This window comes from Enoplosus armatus, chromosome 4 (assembly GCF_043641665.1).
Source record: "Enoplosus armatus isolate fEnoArm2 chromosome 4, fEnoArm2.hap1, whole genome shotgun sequence".
NCBI lineage: Eukaryota > Metazoa > Chordata > Actinopteri > Centrarchiformes > Enoplosidae > Enoplosus > Enoplosus armatus.
In genome coordinates, this window is record NC_092183.1 from 2,883,228 (window position 1) to 2,903,381 (window position 20,154).

The window sequence follows — 20,154 nt, forward strand, 5'->3', positions numbered from 1 at the left end:
GCAAAACAACACTATATATATTTTTCCTTTCTATAATGTCATGTCTCTCCGGAGGCTCATACTCTATCATGTGGGGGAAATAAATGAGAAATGCTTTTCTCTCCTTCAACCACCACTGTCGGTGTGCCCTTGAGCAAGGTACAGAGTGTCGGCGCGCTTGCTGAGAAGGGAACTTGTATTTGAGATTGATGAGCAACTTTGTCGCGCAGGTTCCAGGCCGTTGATTCTGTCTTTATCAGTGGATGTTTGTCTGAATTGTATGTAGGCTTTGCAGTTCTGTGGAGTCTCCTAGCAACCATCTTAAAGATAGTCTGAAAAGAAATAGATGTGTGGAAATAACGGCTTAATATATCAACCACGCTACAAAGAAAACATATGAAATGAATACAGGTCAAAGTAACTAGCCTAAAGAAACACGGCTGTACACTACGATGTGTCAGATCTGTCAACTTGAACAGTTCTTTGGCTTTAATAGCGGGCCAGTGAGGCAGCAAGCTGGTACGTTTTATGAAAACAAGTACAAGTCTGACCCAGCATTGTTTGAAATCCAAACGGCTTTACGGTGCTGTTAATGTAGATCTCTTTATTTTACCATAATAGTGCTGATATGATACCTAAGTTTTGGCACAGACACCAGAACGATGCTGATGATTTAAGAAATATGAAAGTTTTGTACAAAACAAGAAAAACCTCTCAAATGTTCAATGTTATCTAAAGACGATTGGCTGTACAATAATTGAACCTAAATACTGTCAGAAATGGGCAAAATTAGGATTTAAACCAGAGACTCTGATTCAAGAAGAACTAACTATGAACTTTTTGGTATTTGACTGTTTTGATACTCAATGCTGTGGACGTTTAGTCGGTACCAAAAAAGTATTCATAAAGTAAAGGTTCGATACTCAGCCCCACAGGACGTTTACGTATTGAGTTGCTTTAAGACATAATAATCTTAAACCTCCTCTCTCCCATCTGTAGGGCTGCCTTTGCCCTGACAAAGCCGCTCAAGATGAACATGGTGAAGAGGATCATGGGGCGGCCGAGGCAGGAGGAGTGCAGCCCCCAGGACAACGCGCTGGGCCTGATGCACCTGCGACGCCTCTTCTCCGAACTGTGCCACCCTCCTCGCCACATGACCCAGAAGGAGCAGGAGGAGAAGCTCTATATGATGCTTCCCGTATTTAACAGGGTAAGACACACCAGGGGTGGAGGGAGGCCTGGAGGCCCTGAGGCAGCGTCCAAACGCAGCCAGATGAATGTGGAGCGTATCAATTACAATTCTGAATAGAACAGAACAGACATCAACTCTCCCTAAGGACCCATTCAAGGAACTTTCATTTGGGTTCTGTGATATGTGAAGCTGGCATTCAAACCCGGTGTTTGTTGTCCATGTAGTTTTTAAAAAAGATGAATTGTCGCCAGGCACTCCGTTGGATGTTACAGATAAGTTGGTGCTCCATGAACTCACACAGTGCCTCTTACATCATGGACTTAATTGATGGATAGCTATAAACTGAAATGAGATGTCCCCTGGGAACTATTTGGCATTAAAATCCTGTGGTTAAAAGCTCATTTCCATTCACACCTGACGAGACAGGATTCAGATGCAGCCTGCAGTTAAATCTGATGGAATTGAGGCCGAAGTTCAGCTGAAGAGAGCACAGTTTTCAGTCCAGCTTCGGGTCACATATTTACTGCCATCTACCATGTAAATGATCAAACTGCTGTATATGGAATCATACTTCATCATAACCTCTAGCATTGACACTGACTTCAATCTTGAAGGCTGATCTCCACAAATATGTAATACACAGGCTGCATCAAAAAAGGATTGAACTGACAAACAGCTGAGACTATCATCAATAGATGGGACAAATGACAATCTACTGATTGCCATAGCATAAAATGCATAAATAACTAAAGGGTAGATGAAATGCTTTAATGCAGGGGACTGAATGGGATGTCAAGTAGGAATATATGAATGTATTAAAACGTGTGCATGAGTGTTTATCCAACAAAGCAGAGAATGCAGGACTCGGTGAAATGATTTTCTTTATATTACACTGATGGAGTAGCATGCCTCTTTGTTTTGCAGCCGGCGCTGCAAGCAGCTCTGTTGAGTGTTCTTGTCAAACTGAAGTGCCGCACCAAGGGTCTCTTGACTTGTCAGCTAATTATCCAGCACTGGCTGTGATTCAGTCACTGGTGGCATAATTCATGTCAGAATTCAAAAGTAGAGTACTCCCGGTGCAGCGGGACGCCAGGCTCCGCGCCTACTTTCATATCAGATTTGCTGGATAAATAAATACGTGATGAGTCGTTGTCGAATTAAGTGTAGTTTATCTTTGCCCTGCTCCCCCAAAGGCTCAGACCACAGTGAGCTTTGTGGTCGTAAAATTAGGACATGCCGGGAAAATCCCAGAGAGATGTAAGCCAGTGTACCTCCACCTTAATGAGTCCGGTGTCCCTGCTTGATGTGATTACAGCTGTAATTGTGAGGAACTGCAGCCTTTAATTCATATCCAATTTGTTTCATTTTCTCTTTATTTGTACGCCTTTGTTTTTGGTTTGTTATTACCTCAGTTTTAATTTTTTGGGGTCTGATTTAACCTAAGCTGATCCGTCTCTTTAGGTGTTTGGGAATGCTCCACCCAGCAGCATGATGGAGAAGTTCTCCGACCTGCTGCAGTTCACCACCCAGGTCTCACGACTCATGGTGACCGAGATCAGACGAAGAGCATCTAATAAGTCCACAGGTGAGCCCTCTGACACTCTGAGATTTATAATGGTGAAAATGTAATAAGAAGTATTTTTGAATACCAGTTTATCATTTCTTGGCATCAGTTATTTCCCATTACTGGTTTGCTTCTTGTCACAAAGATGATCTACTGGTTCCCTTCTCTGGAGGTGTGCTTGTTCTCCCTTCGGCCTTAGATGTTGGAAGGGATTCCTTTACTCCTTCCTTTATTAAGTTTTGCTCTAAAGCCGCAGCAAATGATCAACATAGATAGATGTTTTCATCCATTCGGAACAGTGTCTGTCTTTTCCCACATCCCTGACTAAACATGTAACATTTAAAATGACCTGTTTCTCACCCAGTAGATATTTTTGTACAAAGGACCAGTGCAGTGTGTGTTGAATCTGACATGAAAGGTTAGTCTTCACTACAGGTGAGCCAGCAGCCTCTCCTCAAAGCTTTGACTGTGGCTTCCCCACAGGAAAGACATTAAACAGACTGACAGACGTTCACACGCTTGCATGCACCCACACACACACCAGTGTTTCCCACTGGCTGAGAATTTACTTGTGGTGGGTGGCGCTGCGTTGTGATGGGCTGGTTCAGTAATAAACTAGTCAAACAAAGCTTTATGAATAACACAGCGAGACCTAATGTTAGTTAGCTGTTATGTTAGCTAGCTAGTTAATTTAGCGATACATCATTTCAGGGTGGCTAGGCTAACATTACCAGCTAGCCAGTCCAACTACACTCATAACACATTAACTAGGACAAGGCGTTCTTTTTTAGGCATCCAACACTAGAGGTGGAATGGTACACAAAAGTCATGGTTCGGTTTGAACAGCAGGGAAACCAAAAGATGCCATGACATTTATTTTGAAAAATGTAAACATTCAACGGCTGTAATACTTACTGTAACAGTTAAGACTCTCCTTCCAGGATGTATGGGAAACACTGCACACACAGACAGGGTTGTAAGTCTCCAGCTTCCCGTCTTCATCATCTCTCCCTCGTCTCTGTCTGAACATGTGATGTGTTGTTTTCTTATTTTGCAACACCGCAGTCTAAACACACACTTGTCCAGGTGGTCACCAGGCCTCTGGTTGCGTCACTAGTTGACTCAGGCTCTCCGCAGACTTTGCAGCACTCAAATCAAAACAACAGATTTTGATTCACTCTAAATCAAGCGTGAGCAAGCTAGACTTGAATGCATTGCATTCTCTAACTGTGTGGTGATGACGCAAAGTGACGGTGATCAATAAATGTCAGAAATCTCAATTCACTGCTCACTGTTAAACTAGCGTCTGTTGTACAGGGAGTAGTAAATGAGTGTTTTTGAACACAGCGCTGGTGTTGTTCTCAAGAATGGTTGATAAATCTAAGCCAATCAGAGCCAATAAAGATGATGAGCCAGACAGATTGGATCATCTCATACATAACTGGACAGTCGGATAAACGTCCTCTGTGAAGCATGCTGGTCTTGGAGCCAATAGATAGCCTGTTTATTTAATGGTTTCTGTGTCCAACAGCTACAGGAGCCACGTGTGAGACGGACATCTGCCTTGCCACCCGTTTTTAAAAAGAAATACCATTATTATTAAACAGAGCAGAAGAGCAGAATATACTATTCTAATTCATCTGCAAGAAATTGGTTCCTTCACTGTGTATTAAGCAGGAGAATAAACTTTTCAGAGAGGATATAATCTGGAAAATCATGCATCACATTACGACATATGCTGATAACATCTTAATGTACAAATTCTGTTGTTTGCAGAAGTGGAGTGTAGACAACACAAATGTGACATCCACCAAGATGATTTATTCGTTGCATAACTGATCATTGTTCCAGCAGTCCATCTGCCTGCCACAATGAGCTGTCACTTTCCATCGAGTTAACTGTATGTATTTATTTGTGTGTGTGTTTGGTGGTACAGAGGCAGCCAGTCGAGCCATAGTCCAGTTCCTGGAGGTGAACCAGAGTGAGGAGGCGAGTCGTGGCTGGATGCTTCTGACCACCATCAACCTGTTGGCCTCGTCCGGACAGGTTGGTAGAATAACACGATACATCATCTGCATGACCAAGTGCTCTATCTTTACACAATAAGTATGTTTTTACATTTTCCTGTTTGTGTTCCTTGTTGTTTTTGGTTTGTGAGGATTTCCCTCATACATGCGAGTGCAGATGTAAGATGAAATTGCAGGAAACAAGAGAGGTTTCTCTGTATTCTGTCTCTCTTTGACCCATTTGCATCTCCCCTCTTTGATCTCACAGCAGAAAATAGCATCAGCCTCTGTAAGAGCTGAGAAACAGGCTCTTGAGTACAAAGTAAAAATCCCCACCGGACCCATCCCAGCTTATTCTCCCCAAACACAAATATGTTGCATACAATATTTTTATAATTGTATGCAATGAGATCAAGTCAAATATTGGATTTGTATGTCTAGCATCTGGTCACCATGCAACACTACTCCACATGATTCTGAATTTTAATATGGCAGCTTGGTTTAAAGGTTAGACATTAAGGTTTGGTTTTTTTTTGAGCCTCTGCTCTTGCACTACGGCCAACAGACATCTTTTGAACTTTTCGGCTTGCATTCCTCTGGAGGTCTTGAGGGGAGCACTGCTGTCAGCTGACCGGCTGGCTGCTTTTCCTGCTCCGCTGCACTTCAGAAATTCACTGTTGTTGTTGTCGAGTCAAATGCTTCCTCTCTCCTTCTGCAAACATGTTTTAAAACCACTTAAATCCTCTCTGCTTTCACTTTGACTTTAACAGTATCCATTGGAGAAGTCTTCTGCTTTAGGTTAACTCAAGCTCTGCTACCACACTTACTTTACCATCTGTGCAGAAATAAATGTGGAAGCTTGAGAGAAAGAGTGAGATATACTTGTGTTAGTACTAGTTTGTTTCTGCTGCATTATGTTCAAGACAGTGTTCTCTGCAGGACTAATGCAGAGAAGTTGAAGAATAAATGCCTCAAGGGGGAACATTAAAGTGCCACTGCTTACTGTGTATACAGCAATTCAAATACACACATTCAAGCTTGTACACATGCACAGAGCGAATCCTCTACTGTCAGGGAATAAAACCAAGGGTTATTTTTATACTCTTTTTGCTTTAATTCACACTTGTCTGAAGTGGCCTCCCTGGTGCCCACAGCAAACAGAAGACACTTCAGCATTTAAACCACTCACACGTCACCGAAGTTAAGTTTCTTTTCTGTTAGAGGCTGGTTAAGCTTTATAGTCCCATCAGCCTTTTCTAAATGCATACTTGTGCATTTCATTTGGTTTTAAGGATCGTGTCAGTTTTAAGTGAAGGCAGATTGACTGTATTTTATGGCCAGAGAGACTCCACATTGTTGCGTTTTTATTCTTGCTGAACCAGGGAAGTGATTCTTCTCTGTGTGAATGTATACATCTAAAGCTTTCCTTTGCTTTAGATGCATACATCTAACACAACAGCGGCCCTTTGACATTTAAAGGCATTTCAACAACTCTATCGGAGCTCTTGTGTTTTAAGTGCGTATCATTAAGCAGCCTTGATGGTAGTTATAAAATGAGGCACCCTTCACAAGACTTAACTTCACAGCAACACATGAAAACAAACATATTATACACGTAAATACATGGCTCATTATTCATTTTCAAAGCTCAAAACTTGAGTGTTTGAGCTGGTGACGCTCAGGTGTTGACCCCCCGTTTTGTGCCATCTGCTGCTGCAGCTGCCATATATCGCAGGTGATGTAAGATAGAAGATGAGACCTTTGCACTGTGTTACCCAGAGATCACCTGTCAAGCAAACCATGCAGTTAGTACTGAGATCAATTTGATTTTCTGCTGCTGTTTCTGTAGGCACTCTGTGTTCGGACACAGCGCTTATTGCTGCTCGTGCATCTACCCAGTTTGCTTCTTTGCTCCCAACAAATCTCATGTCAGCCACACACAAACTGGGTCCAAAATTAACACCCGCCAAGTGCCGGCGGGTAGATTTTCCGTTTGGCGAGTAAAATCTCGTTACTGAAAGCTTTGCGAGAAAAAGACAATAAGAGAAATGTTTCAAGACATTTAGCGCCTTGGAGCTGATTTGACCTAAAGGAAAACCAGCTTATTTTATCCCACTATTTACCGCCCGGTGAAGTGGTGCCTTTTCTAGGTGATTTGCCACCATCACTAATCCACTGGTATATTCTTCAGTTACGCCACTTTGACTAGTGTTTAAAATATCTTTTAGAATCAGATGATCTGCGTTAATGAGGTAGCTTAAGCATGGTGAGACCATTTATTCACCATAGGGAGGAAACAACATAGGCCTACATACATATGAGTGTTTGATATCATACATGTGATGTCATCGTCCATTGCGATGCTTCACTGTGGACGTCCTCATATGGGACATCGCCCAACTTGCTCATGTGTCATTCTGATAGTCGATGTCATTATACTGCTGCATAACTGTTTGACATCAGTAATCACAAACTGGCAGGAAGAAGGATGACCTACCATCGAGCAGGGGCTCACAGTGCCGTGTGTGTGTGTGTGTGTGTGTGTGTGTGTGTGTGTGTGTGTGTGTGTGTGTGTGTGTGTGTGTGTGTGTGTGTGTGTGTGTGTGTGTGTGTGTGTGTGTGTGTGTGAGAGAGACTGGTTTTAATGGATTTGTATTCCTTTCCTCTGATGTCTCAGACAGTAAAACAAAGGACTCTCCTGGCAGCTGGCCTCCCATAAACCTGACGTCACCCCCGTCTCTTTAATGCTGTCCCTCTCTCCGTCTTTTTCTCCTCACCTCCTGCTTTCTTCCCTCAGATGATAAAACAGCAATATTTTTGTTTGCAGCTCCACGCTGTCTTCTTCTTCTTTTACAGGATGCCCTTCACGCTCTGCGTTCCCAGTGTGCTCGTCTCGCTCTTTGAAACGCTCTCACGAAGATGTGCTTCTTGACGTGTTCCCTCTTTCTCTCTCTTTGTGTCTCTTTTCCTGTCACTCTCTCTCTCTTTTCCTTCTGTCTTTCTTCTCATCCCTCTTTCTCTCTCTCTCTCACACACACACACACACACACACACACACACACACACACACATCCAATAAAGTCTCCTGGCCTCTCTGGTTTTCTCTCTGATTGACTGTTCCCAGTAACCTTGACCTTAAAGCTGCAGCAGGGCCAATATGTCATTGTCTGTAAACACACACACACACACACACACACACACACACACACACACACACACACACACACACACACACAGTCTACCTCACTTGCTGTCTGTACCACAGGTCTCCAGTCTTCCATTATACTGACTCACTATTAACTACAGACTCTCGTGTAGACCTGCCTCCACTGTCAGTGCTGTTTTTCCTCCCTCCCCCACTCCTCCTCTCCATCCATCAGCTGAGGGACTGAATTTGCGTGTGTGTGTGTGTGTGTGTGTTTGTGTGTGTGTGTGTGTGTGTGTGTGTGTGTGTGTGTGTGTGTGTGTGTGTGTGTGTGTGTGTGGTGGTTGTCATGTGTGCAAGTGAAAGAGAAAGTGAGATAATTTGTCAGGGTGCGCTTCTTTTCTGTGTGTGTTTCTGACTCAGGCTACCTTCTGGGACACGTTTCATACTAATGAAACATAATAATAATATATTGTCTAAGTAAACGTGTGTGTGTGTGTGTGTGTGTGTGTGTGTGTGTGTGTGTGTGTGTGGGAGGCAGCGTTTGATTATCTGAATCATTCGCCTCAGTGAGCACAAACCCCATCTCTTTCTCCAATCCTTTTCCTTGCCATGATGACACACACTTACACACACCATAAACACACACATAAAGCCCTCACATCCACTCTACTCCTGACATTTTTTCAGTAACAACAAAACAAAAATACCCATTTATCAAACGTACAAAAAGCATTTTCATCTTTATGCACTCCGCAGATGTTGTTGTGCAACGATTAAATACTTCGGGTGATACGTGTGATGAAACTGCAGGATGCTGCAAACCTTGCGTTGAGCAGATGGTTTAGAAATCCTTGTGTGTAAATCTCATCACTATTCTGGCCCCCAAGTTCTTTTAGGTCCTTTTCTGAGGTTAATTTCTTATTTATGATTTAACATCCTTCACTTTCATCTCTCCCCCCCATCAGAAAACGGTGGACTGCATGACGACCATGTCTGTACCCTCCACGCTGGTCAAATGCCTCTACCTGTTCTTCGACCTGCCTCACATGGCCGAGGCCCCCGTAGGCCCCACCCCGCAGCCACCGCCGCCGCCGCCGCCGCCACCCACCCAGGAGAAGACCCCAGGCCAGGGTCACACCCAGCAGGAGCTTCCCCTGGCTGACCGCAGGGCGCTGCTCCAGAAAGTCTTCGTGCAGGTAAAAAAACAACAGGATTAAGTAATTTTCAAAAATAGATAACATAATCTATGGACATACATCCCTTATGAACACAAACATTGATATAGAGATGACTTTCTGCCTTTTTCATGACATAGAAAACCATTTTAGTCCTGGAGGAAATGCAAATCTCAGTCATTTGTTGTTGATTCTGCAGAAACTTAATTCTGCATCAGCAGTTTATAAAATGGTTATCGATTTAGTTTGATACTTTTAATCCATATGTGCACTGATAGAAAAGGATTGGCGGATCCTTTCCTGCAATCATGGTGGGAAGTTCTACCTGATATGTGTTACATTTACTATAACCCCTGAATGTTTTGTATTTTCACATATTAAAAATGCCAGTAACAAAGGCACTCGTAACAAACAGTCTTCTGTCTGCATGATGAAAGACTCGACTGTGCAAGCGGCTGTTTCTTCCAGCAGCACTTTTATCAGCTCATTTTCAGGCTGATGCCTTTGGCTGGAGTCAATTTCCTGTCCTTTCCCCTCTTGCAGATCCTGGTGAAGCTCTGCACCTTTGTGTCTCCGGCGGAGGAGCTGGCCCAAAAGGACGACCTCCAGCTGCTGTTCAGTGCCATCACCTCCTGGTGCCCCCCCCACAACCTGCCCTGGAGGAGGAGCGCGGGGGAGGTGCTCACCACCATCTCCCGACACGGTCTCAGTGTCAACGTGGTCAAATACATACATGGTATATACACATGTACTGTAAATGTAAAGTCTATTAGTTATTCAACATGAATCCTGGATGGTTTCATTGTGGTCAGACAGGGCTGAAATCTGTGTATGTAGTTACAAGCCTACCCAAGATACATTAAAGATCCATTCATCCAAACCACATCCAACATCTGGAGTCTAATGCAGTGTAGTCACTCACAGCTGTAAACTTGAATCTACAGATCTCATTTCCGTACATTCTGTCACACATCAATCCACCAAAATTCCTCAGAAATCCCTTCCTCCCTGTTAACCCCTCTGCCTCCACCCCTCCATCTACAGAGAAGGAATGCCTGGGCACATGTGTTCAGAACATGCAGCAGTCTGATGATCTGTCCCCGCTGGAGATTGTGGAGATGTTCGCCGGCCTGTCCTGCTTCCTCAAGGACTCCAGTGACGTGTCACAGACCCTGCTGGACGATTTCCGAATGTGCCAGGGTTACGCCTTCCTCTGCGACCTCATGCTCAGGTGCATCTTAGGGCTTCAGTCCTACAGCTAACATGCCATGTTCCATGAGTGTGTTGTTTGAACATTCATTTTCTGTCCGTATCCAGACTGGAACAGGCCAAGGAGGACGAATCCAAAGATGCACTGAAGGACCTGGTCAACCTGGTCACCTGTCTGACCACATATGGGGTGACGGAGCTGAAACCCGCCGGCCTGACAACCGGAGCGCCCTTCCTGCTGCCTGGCTTTGTTCTCCCGCAGCCTTCTGGGAAAGGTTTGTTAATCATGGCAACTGTGGCTGGTTAATCCTTAAATTCATCAGCGGCTTTCATTATTTCCAAGTAGACTTTTATTGATACACTTGACATTCAAATAATCCTTGCTTACAGAAATCATTAGCTGGTAAAACACTCAATGACAAGATGATTGAAAGGTATCTGACCTTGATTAGTGTCTTTTAGTCGAAAACATTTTGTCCCAGACATAATGAAATGAAACATTAAGTCATCTTTGTCTGTGGCAGCCACTTCCTATTATGTGTAGAGTATGTGTAAGAGAATTGTCTGACTGATCTGAGAGGAATGTCCTTAATTAAATTAACATAAGGCAAACCTACGAGAAAAGAAAGTCACCTCACTTCTTCATTTCTGATTTGCCTTTTTCTTGCATGCAACATCTCTGCTCAGTCAGCTGTGCTCTTGTCCATCATCATCATCTGGAGCTGCTAGCATGTGTGTAGTTTTATTTCTTAACAACAGACAGAGACACGCACAACTTTAAGTAAACTAAATATATCATCTTTAAGCTGATGACATGTATTTTGATTCAGGTGTGCTTTTCCAAACAGAAATTAGTAATCGCCGTATAAAATCAAAACACCTCACAGTTTAGTCAGTTGTCTTGTCAAGCAGTCATTCCTTCAAAACTGACTCGAGTAGTCTTTCTCGTGACATTTGCCTTTGGAAACATCTCCGGATGTATCAGAGAAGTGAAAGGAGGACACAAGACACCCAGAGCAACAAATCAACACACAGAACCCCAGACTCATTAAATCAATAATGTGAAAGCACCTCCCTCTGCTAGAATCATCATCCATTGTCTTCATCCAAAGGAGGACTCAGGGACGCTTTGACAGTAAATGTTAAGTGAGGGAAGATGTTCTCTTTCTCGCCCGTCAAGGATACAAGCCAGTGATTTTCGGATCACATGCCCGCCTCTTAAATCCACACTCTCCCACCACGTCGGTGTGCCCAAAGCCCTGAAACAAGAGAGGAATTACTTGTGGAAAAGTCTTCATGTATACCCCAGCCGCCGTATCTCCCCGTCAGATCTTAATCCCCGAAATGACTTTGATGCTTGGCTGATCCCAGTAAGCTTAACCTGTTGACAGACACCATGGCAACTCTGCTGCCTGTCACACTGCTGGAGATGAATGCCTGAAGCCTCCTGCATACAAATTGGCTCTTTGGAGTCCAGAGACGCTTTAGTGGTTCAAAGAATTGTCTTGGGCCACATGTTTACTTCTACTGCCTAAGAACCGGTCCCCCTTGACCTTCTGTCTTGCATCCCCCTCTTCTTTTTTACATTCGTTAGTGAAGAAACGGGCTGAACTTTATATGGCAGCCAGATCTACCTTACATGTAAAAGAATTGTAATGCACTCAAGCTTCCCTATAAAAACATGTAATCAAGCAGTGAAATTTAAAAGGGAGTGCTTGTGATCCTGTTGACACAAAGGAAATTGGTTTTATTACCATATAATGTCGCTGGTTTGATTCCTGCCAGGGACCTTCGTTCCATGTCATACCCCTCGCTCTCTCCCTACGTTTCCCGTCTATATCTACACTGTGAGCTGTCACAAAATCTAAAACACTACATTTCAAATGGGAATACAGAATGGCAGAAGCCCATTATGCGACACTGGAGCTGCATTTTTGTCTAAATCAGCAGCTGAAAATAGACCCAAACAAATATACAGTACTAAAACAATGTTACCCACAGAAATATACAGAGAAAAAAAGTAACCTTGCATCATCTAATAATAAATAAACATCTTTATTTTGGGTGCATTGTAGGGAATTCTGATTATTATGAGCTATTTATCTTATAGGGATCACTTTTGAAAATTATGAGACCTCGACTTTCACTCATCCCTTCATTTCTTTCCGACTCATTTATTTGATGTAAATTACAAATATGAGGTTTTTCTCTGTTAATCTTTCTTTGTATCTATTAAGACTTCTTCATTTTAGGAACATGATGAAATGCTTCTATGTGTTTTAGCGCTTCTAGTAGCTGTACAGTGTAACGTCGTGTCACCTCCGCCCCACGGCTGATGACCGCTTTCTAACCTCATACACTGTGGCACTAACACAGCTGAGCTCTGCTTGGCCACACACACACACACACACACACACACACACACACACACACACACACACAGAGACACTCTCACGTATACACACTTGTGTTTACCCACATAATGACAGCTCCAGCTGTGTGCAAAGTCATTACCAGAAGCCATCATGGTGTGAGGGTCCGCTTACATGCCTAATTAGCCCGCCACATTCAGTTAACGGCTGTGTGTGTTTTGCTGTGTGTGATAACACACATCAGTGTCACTCTTCTTGTGTGTGTTGCCACGACGTGTGTGAGTCACAGCCCCCCCCCCCCAAACACATGGGACTGAGCTAAAGAACTGAATTTTGACATCAAATAAGGATTTTTCTCCCTTAATGCTTAATGCTCAAATACCAAGCTGACAAATCAAACTGCCAACATTTATCATTAAACAACAAAATATATGAGGAAGATAAGGCCTTATGTTGAAGGAGCAGGCCTTTACTACAAGCCGGAGCCGTCTTGTTGACTGTAGAGTGATAGAGTCAGATGGAAAGGAGCAGTCTAAAGTAACAGATCTCAGGATAAGGTCCAAAATACTTGATCTAAAAATAAGATTTTTTTTCTTTGGAGTCATTCAGAAAGATCTGAAGGAACAATTTGTTGCTTAATAATAACTCCTTTGTGTGAAGTGATGGGATTGTCATTTTTTATTAATGACAAAAACAGGAATTGAGTCCTTCATTACAAAAAATATCGTATAAATCGATTAATGGACTAAAAACATATTAGCTAACCAAGACCCTGCATTATTCAACTAATTCTCTATGAGGGGGCCTCCCAGCCCAGCGTGCCTTTTATTGGTCAATCAATCAAACATTTGTTAATTGTGTATCCAACTAAGGTGTGTAATGTAAAGATAATTTATCCCACAACTCCTGGTTTGTGCTACACTTCCTCCTGCCTTACTGATGCTGCCCTATTAAAGCGAATTAGAGCAACCTTTTGTTTGTTGCAGGTTAAAGTCCGTAACTGGGGTTTGGGTTTCCTTTCAGCAAGTGCTGGACTAAATACTGTGAAAAGCTGTAAAAAGATGATTCCCCTCCATAGTGCTTTTTGCATGAGATTGTTTTTCTCAGTGTCACTCCTCCTGCAGTTACTGCTCTTTAGGTTTCATCCACCTTCCAGGCATTTTGGTCTCTTCTTAGGTAACATCAGGAGTGGTCTCAGATATCGGCCGTCAGTTTAGCCAGGGAGGTTTCAAGCCCAAGAAGTCACTTTCTGTATGGCTGGATTAAAACCATCTGAGTCATATGTAGGTCTGAGTCTGAGAAATGTGTCGTCAGCCTCCATCTGTCCACTCTGTTAATGTTTGCTCTCTTTTTTTATCTTATTCTTAATAATTTGCATTATTGCATTAAATGCATACATGATGCAAAGCAGAGCGATGTTTCCACCCCTCAGTCTGTTAACCTGTGTCCAAGTTTTTTGTTTAACTCATGGTTAGATCCAATTTTTTTCTTTGCAGTTATTTTTATATATAAGATTAGTGCCACAAATTCATTTCATTTAACCTTTTGATTACTCATTCATATATATATTTAGTTATAATCACTTCTTCTTTTTCATCTCGGTTCTTCCAGGCCACACAGTGCGTAATATCCAGGCCTTTTCGGTGCTTCAGAACGCCTTCCTGAGGGCTAAAACAAGCCGTCTGGCCTGCATGCTCCTGGACGCCATCGGAAACATCTACGCAGCAGAGCCGGCCAACTACTTCATCCTGGAGTCGCAGCACACCCTGTCGCAGTTTGCAGACCGCGTGGCCAAGCTCCCCGAGGCCCAGGCCAAGTACTTTGAGCTGCTGGAGTTTGTCGTCTTCAGCCTCAACTACGTGCCGTGCAAAGAGCTCTTCAGCGTCAGCGTGCTGCTCAAATCGAGCACGTCGCACGCCTGCAGCATCACGGCCGTCCGGACGCTGCTGAAGCTGGCCAGGCACGACCCGGTGTTCAGCGACGTGCTGCGGGAGGTCGGCCTGCTGGAGGTGCTGGTCAACCTGCTGCACAAGTACGCTGCCTTGCTCAAAGACCCGGCCACTCAGCAGCAACCACACAATAATGACCAAGGTGAGGTGCTTCTCTGATGTTGTAACAACTTCTCTTGTAGTGGGCTGTAGTCAGGACAGGAACTTTAACAGTCCCTTGCCTTAGTAGCAGCAGCCCAAAGGGAATGTAGTGATCCAAAGTGAAACTAGAATAGATGATAGAGATAATTGACCAAACACACAATAGGAATTTAATGTTGTAAATTCTTGCTAAATGCAAAAAATATCCTTATTACTTCATAGTTCTCAATTCACAAAGCTTTCAATGGGAGTCAAAATTAACACCAGGCTGAAAAGCACCACTGTCACCATGACAGTGATGTCATGGTGACACACTAACACACCCTGGAGTACACTTCCACATCACTGCAGAAAGGGGAGAAGTGAAACCACTGAAGGTCAGCAGATACAGGGTTGTTTTAGCTGGTGTTAAGTTGCTCTTTAGAGAACATTGTGTACACAGGTTGGAATTATTTAAAAAAAATGAGTCGTGCAAAGGAAAAGTGCACCAATCACCAGTAAGTTCGTCTTCTAATAGATCTGTAAATACATACGAAGGAGTCAAAATCAACAGCATCCAGTAATGACTGAGCACACGACAAAAGACAAGTCAAAACTGGAGCCACACAGCGTTAAGTCCAAGACTACAGGCTGACCTGAAATGTACTGAGCTGAATCAAAAGCAGATTATAAACCCATTAGAGCCAAAAATGTCTTCAAATACAGATTGTAGGAAAATTCAATTCAGTTTTTTTTATTGTGTTATTGCCCTTTATTATATCATAGTGTTATTTGCTCACTGTGGGCATTAAATGCAGCCATGATGTCGTCTCATGCTAACCTCTCCCCCTCCATCTTCAGCCGACTGTAAAAACAACACAGTAGCAGAGGAGCAGAAGCAGTTGGCCTGGCTGGTGATGGAGACACTGACTGTGCTCCTGCATGGCTCCAACACCACCAACACTAATGCAGGTAAACACACACACACACACACACACACACACACTTTCAGGCACATGCACATTATGCCATACATAGAATTGGATATTATTATTATATTGGATATTGGATATTTCTTTTATTATGTGATGATAGATTAGTATGGGGTTAGGAGACACAACATAATAATAATATGTAGAACTTTTTCTTTTCTTAATTCAATCAATAATAACAAGAAAGGAGACCAACCTGACCTTACAGGATGTGTCCTCACCTTTGTGTCTTTGGATTGGGCAAAATCTTCCACAGCAGTGGGGGCACATTGAGCTCCAAAACTGCAGTAAACAGGATTACAAAGCATTTAAGCTGAACTCAAGTGATGTCTCTTGAAAAGCCACCTTGCAGCTGCAGGTGACTTGTGTTATGCTCTGCAGGATGTTGTGCAGGATCAGGATCAGTGGAGGACACACATTACCGGTGCCTTCAGAACTACTGAGGACACACAAATTGTACTTTTTTTGTTGGCCTTAACTATTTGCGTCAAGCTTGACCTTGAATGCTGATGACGCAAAGCTCTAAAATCACTGCATGTGATTTAATTCGGCCAAAAAAAGTCCAATCGCCCATCTGTGTCTGCATGTATCCACCTTACTGAAGTGCCCTTGAGCAAAGCGCTTACTGTCTACCATCTCCAGGGCTGCTGGGCGTTGACCTCTGACCTCTTTGAAGGTGGAGAGGAAAGCTTCCCCCAGGGATCAATAAAGTATCTTACTACATTTCCTTAAACCTCCCTCTCCGCCCACATTACACAGTCTCTTATTGACTGTGTGTGTGTGTGTGTGTGTGTGTGTGTGTGTGTGTGTCTCAGTCAGCTGTAGAAATGTAATGAGTCACAAAGATTACCAACAGGCTGCACACCGACAGCTCAGAGCTCTCTTCGACCTTGATGATTGCCGGTGGCTTTCGTCAGAGAAACAGGATGATGTGTGTGATGTTTGTAGCACTGCACTCTGACACATTGATTACATTTCCATTTTACACTCGAGGCTCTCAGCTGGCAGTCTTATCTAGAGAGACTTGCAGTGAGTAGAAAGAAATTCGGTGCATCGCAAAAAAGACAAGACTGCAGTCCTCAAAGTTCAGGGTCAGAGCCACAAGGCTCCACCAGGAAACAGATCACCATCAGTAAACAGTAAACAGGAATTTTAGATTTGGGTTCCATCAACCAATTTTTGAAGTCCTTTTAATCATTATAACATTTTAAATTGCTTAACGACGTCCACATGATGAAACGCAGCCACTTACTACAGTCAGTTGTACGTGTGTCACAAGACCACGTTGTTATCTCACCAAGTTTAACCTTAGTAAATAAATAAATAAATAAAAATGAAATGTCACCTTGCAAAATGCCATTAAAGGCTCTAAAAACAAACGAAGTAACATGACATTAAAAGTCATCAAATCAATCACATTACCTAACAGCAAGTCTCTAAAGTGTAATAAGTGGTGATTTTGCACTTTAGGGACCCTGGCAGCAAAAGCTTTATCAGTCTGAAAACATTCAGAGGAGCAGAAAGAGTTCAGCTGTGCTTTAAAGGAATAAGCCACTGAAAATCTGTGTGTGACCGTCTGGAGGACCGAGAGCTGTAGTCAGCGTGGATTCCCAACAGTTATAATAGAACCAAAGGAGACTTAGAGCAGAAGACATGTCAGAACATTTTAAAATGTCCAAAGTGTCCCTGCAGCATAATAAACTTCTCCACTGCAAGTCATGTTACAAACAATCTTCGATTCACTAATAAATTGCTAAATATAGGGCTGAAAGACCGATACGTAAAATGCCAAACACTCTCTGACTCCTTTGGGTTTTGGACTGTTGTTCACATCACTGGACATCACTTTTTTTGTGACAGTGTAATAATTATAACTTGGCCTGGCGACATTGTGTTCAGTCAAAAACGTTGAGATGTGCAAAGACTACATTTCCGCCCTTTGTCCTTTCCGTCTCCCAGCTCTGTTCAGGGAGTTCGGTGGCGCTCGTTGTGTTCACAACATCGTGAAGTACCGTCAGTGTCGGGAACACGCCCTGCTCATCATCCAGCAGCTCGTCCTGTCGCCCAGCGGAGATGACGACATGGGAACGCTGCTGGGCCTCATGCACTCTGCACCGTCCAGTGAACTACAGCTGAAGACTGACATACTGCGGGTAACAGAACACACACACACACACACACTGTCGCTGTCTCACACACTCAGTTATTCTGACTTCTAAAATGTATTTAATGTCAATAAGTTGTATTACTGTCAGGTGACACACTTTTAAATGTATATATTTTAATATCTACCTCAGACTCACAGTAAAATCCTCTCGTCTGGAAACATACTTCCATTTTAGAGAATTTGTCAACTCAAAAATGATCAGAATCTTGATGTACTGTGGTGTAGCTAATAGTTCAGGAGGTGATGTGAGAACATTGAGGTAAGTAAAGTCTGCGATTTAAAAAAAAATCAATATGCATTTGAAGCTCTGCATACAGTAATTGCTTTAAACCAGGGGTAAGATATACATAAAGGCCTACACACACACACTCACACACACAGGATGAGAGGAAGGCGGCTCAATTTCTGAAGCATAATTGCATTTTCAAATTCCACTCCCTCAGACGAGGTAATTCTCACGCCTTCTGAAAGCTTCGGCTGGATTAACCCGTCAGCATTTTGCGCCTATTTCACTAATCAGGGATTTTAATTATCACCCTCACAAAAACTAAAGACTGCAACGAACTTACATAAAATCCAGTTTGAGTAACATATTTTTCATCAGGGTTTATGTACTATTGACAGTAACACATTTCAGACACACAAATAGATCTCAGAATTAAGCTGATTAGCCTTGTGAAAACATTTAACCCTGTAATCTCTGAGGAGGGCGCAGTCAGACTCTGATATGTTGCATCATATCCTCAAGGCCTCCACATGGCTGCTAAAGTTTACACCCGAAACCAACGTTTTACCGGCACGTAGTCGCAGCCTGGTGGTCATTTCCCAGCTTGGAGGACAGGAAGAGGATGTCTTCAACATCCTGTGATTGGTTTAAAAAAAAGAAAAAAAACCCCACTGTGCTGAGTCTGGCAGTATTTTAATGCAGCAGGAAACAGCCGGCTCAGCGGTGCAACATATCGCTCGTTTTTACTTCTCCTTTCTTCTCTCTTCCTCCACTGGGATTCACCCTTATGTCTGAAACTATCCCATGACTTTACTCGATATGTTAGGATCGCAGATTTCATGATTCCCTTTGTAGAAGTGGGCAAAATGGACAAAATCCTCCTATATGGTGACTTCAATATAATCATGATGTTGTCAATTTTATGGAAACTGAGTTAAGACTCTTGAGTAGAAGTGAGAAGTTCATTATTGACCTGAGAAATAGTAGTTTAACAACATAATCTTAGTGGAGTGTCTGTTTTTGGATATTCCAGTGAATTAAATACCTGAAACGTCATCACGTTGCTGCAAAACTCCTACAAAAATACCAGTATTGCCATGAACATGAGCATGAGCCTGGAGATACTAAAGGGATAGCTACCGTATTATGAACAATATCGCAAAATCACTGTTTATAGTCGGTTTATATCGCCAAATTAACCAACACTTTTTTATTGATTCATATTTTACTGTACTTATAGCATCTTAAACTTATGTCTTAAAGTGTGTCAATGTTTTCTCATTGATTACCTGTGGTGTCTATGCAGTTAGTGTGGGTTTTATTTGGTTTTTTATTTGGTTTTATCCATCTCTAAGATTTCTGTTGCCTCGGCAATAGAGTGGAGGTCAAGGACATTTTATTTATTTTGTTTTATTTCAAAACACTGACCGTCTTTTTGTTGGTTTCTCTGCCGCCATTTTATTGGAGTTGTGGCCTAATTTTTGCAGCAGTGAGAAGTGAGAACATAGTTTTTGTGATTTAAGTGAATTAAGACTTTGATAGATTACAGAAGAGATTCTAAATGAGATGTTGCTATAATGATAAAATGCCAGTATCTTGTAATAATCATCTGTAAGACATACACAACTAATGAGTTTTTGAAATGTGCCAATGTTGTTGTTATATTCTTTACTGAAGCACTGATAATGTACTTATTGTATTACCTTGAAAGGCCGGTGGCATATGCACAGAAACAATACCTTATCCTATCATACAATATATGTTTTTGTCCCTTCATTCCCACATTAGATATTCCTTCAGAAGCAGGATTCACTTTGCTAAAATAAAATCCCCAGCAGCACTGAGCCCAGTTTTCCCTGACATGTGCCTTCACTGCACTTCACCTGTGTCATTCAAAGCCTTCATCTGTTGCCGATCCCAGACGTTTTCTCCACTTTTCAGTTGCTAATTAAAAACTTTGCCGTTCTCTGCTCTCAGGCTGTTTTTAGGTCCCCAAACTCATATCTAGGTTACAGTTTGATGTTTCAGTTTAGGTTACTTGCAAATGTGAACCAT

General features: G+C 42.6%; 1 protein-coding gene across 1 annotated transcript in view; it reads left to right on the forward strand.

Moving 5' to 3' along the window:
• Positions 1-994: 994 nt before the first annotated feature.
• The window catches only part of wdfy3 (WD repeat and FYVE domain containing 3), a 68,909-nt gene continuing 49,749 nt past the window's right edge, over positions 995-20,154 (forward strand). The window contains exons 1-11 of the mRNA XM_070903811.1: positions 995-1,189; positions 2,633-2,756; positions 4,672-4,781; positions 8,855-8,950; positions 9,020-9,085; positions 9,608-9,800; positions 10,109-10,295; positions 10,382-10,548; positions 14,257-14,736; positions 15,576-15,686; positions 17,666-17,859. Coding sequence (XP_070759912.1) covers positions 1,010-1,189; positions 2,633-2,756; positions 4,672-4,781; positions 8,855-8,950; positions 9,020-9,085; positions 9,608-9,800; positions 10,109-10,295; positions 10,382-10,548; positions 14,257-14,736; positions 15,576-15,686; positions 17,666-17,859 — 1,908 coding nt within the window. The 5' untranslated portion in view covers positions 995-1,009. The remainder of the gene's footprint in view (positions 1,190-2,632; positions 2,757-4,671; positions 4,782-8,854; positions 8,951-9,019; positions 9,086-9,607; positions 9,801-10,108; positions 10,296-10,381; positions 10,549-14,256; positions 14,737-15,575; positions 15,687-17,665; positions 17,860-20,154) is intronic.